The sequence below is a fragment of the Mus caroli genome, chromosome 18 (assembly GCF_900094665.2).
Source record: "Mus caroli chromosome 18, CAROLI_EIJ_v1.1, whole genome shotgun sequence".
Classification (NCBI taxonomy): domain Eukaryota; kingdom Metazoa; phylum Chordata; class Mammalia; order Rodentia; family Muridae; genus Mus; species Mus caroli.
The window spans coordinates 81,048,153-81,053,659 of NC_034587.1; the positions used below are offsets into that span (position 1 = coordinate 81,048,153).

General features: G+C 42.0%; 1 protein-coding gene across 1 annotated transcript in view; it reads left to right on the forward strand.

Annotated features, from left to right (window-relative positions):
- Positions 1-5,507, forward strand: part of Fbxo15 (F-box protein 15) — a 28,060-nt gene that overhangs the window by 11,340 nt on the left and 11,213 nt on the right. The window contains exons 7-8 of the mRNA XM_029471823.1: positions 616-698; positions 1,955-2,112. Coding sequence (XP_029327683.1) covers positions 616-698; positions 1,955-2,112 — 241 coding nt within the window. The remainder of the gene's footprint in view (positions 1-615; positions 699-1,954; positions 2,113-5,507) is intronic.

A 5,507-nucleotide genomic window follows, 5' to 3' on the forward strand; every position in this document is an offset into this window, starting at 1 on the left:
AAAAAAAAAGAAAAAAGACAAAAGAAAAACAACGACAATGGACTCATCTCTTATTTATTACTGTGTTTATTTAGAGCAGGACTCATCTCTTATTTATTACTGTGTTTATTTAGAGCAGTGGTTCTCAACCTGTGGGTCGAGACCCCTCTGATGTCCAAAGGCTCTTTCACAGGTGTTTCATATCAGATACTGTGCATGTCAAATATTTACAGTAGCAAAATTAGGCTATAAAGTAGCATCAGAAATAATTTTACAGTTGGGAGTCACCACAACATGAGCATCTATATTTAAGGGTCGCAGTGTTAGGAAGGTTGAGGACCACTGAATTAGAGTGTAGAGTGGTTGATAGCCCCATTGCAAATCATTTCTCACAATCATGAAAGTTAGAGTAGCAACCAGGACTTACCTCCTTAACAGCCCTAACTCACTAGTGGGATAAAGCCCATGCTAATAAAATAGTTTAAAGGATTAAAGGTGTGTGCCACCACGCCCGGCCGATGGTCCAACATTTTATACGCAGTAATAATGCATGCATCCTTACGCTGGGATTTTCATGATGAACTTCTGAAAAATTAAAATACTGCTATTAAAAGTTTTGTTCTTTTAAATTTTCAGGAGAATGGTGGACTAGCTTTTGTCATGGCAAATATTCATTCCCATGGCCTTGTGGAGAGAAGCACAATGGGCTCAGACACTATGTATGTATCTGTCTGTGTCTTGTCTGTCTGTGGGCGGGTTTCATTTTTATCTATCTGTATGTGTGGTTGGGATAGAGGGCTAGAAGGCAGTTCCACCTTAATATTATTTCTATAGCCATGAAAGTATTTTATAGTCAGTAGGTACAAGACAACAGATATGATCTTAACCATTGCTAAATAGTTACATTATTTATAAATATGTATTTGCTTGATTTATAATAGTTTAAGGACTTTATTCCTGGTAGAATATTATTATAGAGTCAGGGGTGATCTTTTCTGTTAGCATGGTGCCATTCTCCCTTCATTCATATTTCAAAGTTTTGAACTTTGAAAAGTGCAGACCTTTGGCCCTTCTGGTTGACTCTGTTCCTGTGGGTGTCTTCTAATATATTAGAATGTTTTTAGGCTCCCTACAGCTTTTCCCTTTGTCTTTGGCCCCTGCCTTAGTTATTTTTGTTAATATCTGAAAAGCTCCTGGATGCTTCCTTCCAAGTATGTTGCCTTCCATGGTGAGGCCTTCCTTACTGAAACAATTTATTGGGCTTGTTTATTTATTTTTACTTGTTCACTTTATATCCCAATCATTGTCCCCCTCCCAATCACCTCCTCCCTCAGTTATGTTCCACCATCTCCTTTTCCCTTCTTCTCTGAGGAGGTGGGGGGCCCCATGAGTTCCCCTGCCCTGGCACTGAGGCCAGACAAGGCAGCCCAGCTAGAAGAACATATCCCAGATACAGGCAACAGCTTCCCCCCAGACAGACCCACATGAAGACCAATCTGCACATTTGCTACATAAGTGCAGGGAGGCCGAGGTCCAGTCTGTGCATACTCATACAGTCTGATTGTGGCTCAGTCCCTGAGATGTTCAAGTATCAAGGTTAGTTGACTCTGTTGGTCTTCCTGTGGAGTTCTTATCCCCTCTGGGGCCCCTCACTCCTACTGGAGTTTTTGCTGAGTCTCTGCCCTGTAGATTTGTGTTGATTCATCTTTTGCTGGGCAATTGAAGACAGAGTGTTCTTTGTAGAGAACTACTGTCTCAGAGTCAATCTCATAGTCACTGTGGTGGTCTTTGGTTGCCCATGGAACTCTGCCTATGTCCCAGTTTTTGTTGGTGAGGGATTCCTATAGCATGTCATTTGTGGGAAGTAGTGTTTTTGGATAGATAAGTTTTAGTAGTATTTTCTAGCCAAATATTCAAATATTTTATCTGTGGCTTTGACAGATTTGTGCACATGTTTTTTTCTTTTGCCTTTCAGTCCCTATACATTGTCTCCCAACAACACTACATTTGTGCATGTCTGCCCAGACCAATTAACCTTGTATGGACAGAGAGCCTTTCAGCTGCATATCGACATTCATGGCAGTAAGACTTACTTCCTGTGCAGCACCTTCTACAATCTCTTCTGCAGGAGAGGTAAACCTAAGTCAACTTGTTCCTTTCTGAAGGTAGTGGCTTGTAGAGAAGAGAAATTATAATCCAGGTTAAGAATTCTCCTTCCAGTTTATAATCTGCCAGCCCTGCTCTGTTCCCTGACCCTTCTCTTTGCATGAGGCTTGTGAAGTACAGACAGTCTCTCACTCTCTCTGTAACTTCAAGAGAGAGGCTTGGCTCGTCTTTTCTGATATTTACTTCCAAATCTCCCCTTTCTATTTCCAGGAATTTGGTAAATGTGGTAACAGGGTGAATGTCACAGCTTGGATCTAGTTTTTCTTTCATGTTTGCATTGCCTCAGAGTTTGCCATTTGACACGTTTTCGAAACTAGGAAAAGGGCTGGGAACACGCAGAATGCATGACCTGCCCTGTGCTTTGGGAGTGTTTCTTGGTTTCTTAATGCCTAGGGTATGTCTGCTTGAGTGCAAGTTTAACATTGTTGGTGAGTTGTATTTTATAGGAAAATGTAACTTCATTTTGCATCATTATGAGATGCTATGTTCGGTGGTCCTGTCAGTAGCACTAGATCTCGTTTGGCTAGGAGGGTTATTGTACTTCCTCACTGCTAAGGCATGCTTTTTCTAAAGTGATTGCCCATAATCCTCTTCCACCAGGTGGCTTGATTGCCACTAATGATCCTTGTCCAAATCAGACTTCAGATCGATCATCTGCAAAATACATTAACTACCCCTCCCCCGCCCCCCTTTTTGTATTTGCATCCCTTTTATTTCATTCTCTTATTACTGTGGCTAATACTTTGAGTACTATATTGAGTTGGAGCCGAGAGAGTGAATGAACATGGTAGTGGTTAGAGGTTGCTTCCTTCATGTTGATGTGTGCTTTGTCCAATTATTTCTTTTTTTACTTAAAGGCTGTTAGTTTTTGCATCTGTTAGGATGAGAATAATCATTTTCCCTCTATATTTGAGTCCAGTTTGAGTGATTGAGACTGGAGCCTTGAGAGGGGCTCTTCTCATAGCAAAAAGAGGAATGACTTGCTGCTGAAGAGGGCGATGCTGCAGTTTAATGACAATGCTAGGCCACAGCAGCAGGGTGGCAAGGGTTTCAGGAACATTCTATGGAGGAAAATTCTGCCTTCCAGGCAGGCCCCCAAATGCCATCAAACTTGCTTCTCAGGCAGCCTTGCAGGTCCAGTGCAACCACTCTGGTTGTGCCCTGGCTTTCTTATTTTCCTTTTTCTTAAAGCCTACAGATGGATAGAGCCCGTTAACTGCTTCACATATGTCTTGCTCTTTGGAAGGAGGCAGCCCCACAGACTGCCCGACTGTCTGTGCCTCATTACATGTACAGTTTCTTCACGAGCTGCATGTAGCTGGGTCTGCTGCATCTCCTCACTTTCTCACCGCAAGGAAAACATTAGACGTGGTTTCTATTTCTGATTGGTCATGGTTTATACAGATTACCAATCATTTTGTTAAATAGCCTTTTAAGTTTTTTTTTCCAATCATTTTGTAACATTTGTTTCTGTAACATTAATTGCATTTTGAACTTTTACAGCTTTAGAAATGTGATAGTATTAATACAGAGAGGTCCAGTATTGCCTTATGTTTATAATTCCCTTTTCTTATTTGTAATACCCTTATCTCCTTGTGTGTGTCTGTATATACACATATGTGTACACATACACTACTGCTGATTAGTCAGTCAACTAGGAGCCAGGACTGTCTGGGGGAATGAATGCTCATGAGGAGGTGCAGAGGAGAGGGCTCCCACAAGTGCAGCATACATAGCTTTCTCATTGGCTATACCTGAGATGCCGGATTATGCTGGAGTTGCTAGTGCTCAGATACATTTACAGGTAGTTAATTTACCTGCTGTTCTTACTCATGACATCATGAGAGTGTTCTGATGTGGAATCTGCAGCTATTAGCTAATCACTTTCTTGATTCCATAAGGCATCCCTAACCCTTGATTCCACAAATGTGCACAAGTGCAGAGGTGAGGTTCCCATCTGCACTTGAGCCTGCATCATCCCAGAGAGAGCAAGCACTTGGCTACATAACCACTGGTGTCTGTTTGCATTTTAATAGTTTGCAGTTTAGGGTCTGCCTCTGTGTATGAGTGGAGTGGGGGGAGGGGAGAGGTGTTATTGGTTTCCTAGGTGTGAGTCTATTGTGCTGATATGCTACAGTAGATTCAGTCTAGCTTCATATAGGGTGACTAAGCCCTGTCAGTAATGAGGTTGTTACAACCTGCAGGAGCTGAAGTTAATGTGGGGAAATGTGGAATTAGATAGTTTGCCTTTTGAAGAATCAGCAGAGGGAGCTGTTGCCATCAGAGTGCATAGCATTTTCACAAGTACGATTGTCCTTTGAGAAACTCTCTTGGTACCGTGTAGTCTATTTAGTAAATTTCAGCTATGTCATTGAAGTTTGAGATGACAGAACTTTATCCCTATAGAAAAAAACCCTTTGTCCCTACCAAGGATGAAATGTTTTATCATGTCCCCGGAATTTAGGTTACTCCTCATTTGTCCTCCTTGAGACATGAGAAACCTGGCCAGACACAAATGAGACAGCCTCAGTGAAACAGCATGGGGTTAAAGCATCAAGGCCAACTTGTCAGGTCTTGCATTAACAAATAGTGTCGGATTCAAGGATGAATCAGGCACAGGAATACACAAGATTCTTGAACGTAGGCGGTGAGGCCAGAGCTTGCTGAACCAAGTACTTATACACACTGCATGCCCAGAGGGTGGCTTACATAGCTCTCTGAATGGAGTTTTTATGGGGGAAAATGAGGCAAAGGAGAATATGAGGCAGTCTTGATGTCTAGAGTGGTATGTTCAGTATTTAGATAATAACTGAAGCATAGGGAGGGTGGTTAAATATGACATAACAGCCTGAGCATGGTCATTTCATATGGCCATTTCTGGTATTCTCTCTCTGAGTAACGATCGTGTGTTCATCCACAAATCAGCTGCAACATTTGGAATACCTTTGAAGGGGTTAGGATGTTGCTCAGTGAGTGGTAGAGCACTCGCCTAGGATAAGCCCATAGGCTCTATTTTCACCATCACGGTGGACAGCTAGGAGGGTAGGTAAGTGCATATGAGAAAGTCCTTTTAGAAAACTGCATAGAGGGATAGGTGGCAGAACTTGGGTATGCAAATTTAATGATGAGTTACTAGAAACTTTTCTGTACATGATGTTGTCCAAGCTTTAGATAATATAATAATCAGGGTGCCAGGACAATTTAAGAAATATACTGTTAGAGCCGGGCCTGGTGGTGCATACCTTTAATCCCAGCATTTGGGAGGCAGAGGCCAGCCTGGTCTACAGAGTGAGTTCCAGGACAGCCAGGGCTGCACAGAGAAACCCTGTCTCGAAAAAACAAAAAAACAAACCATATATATA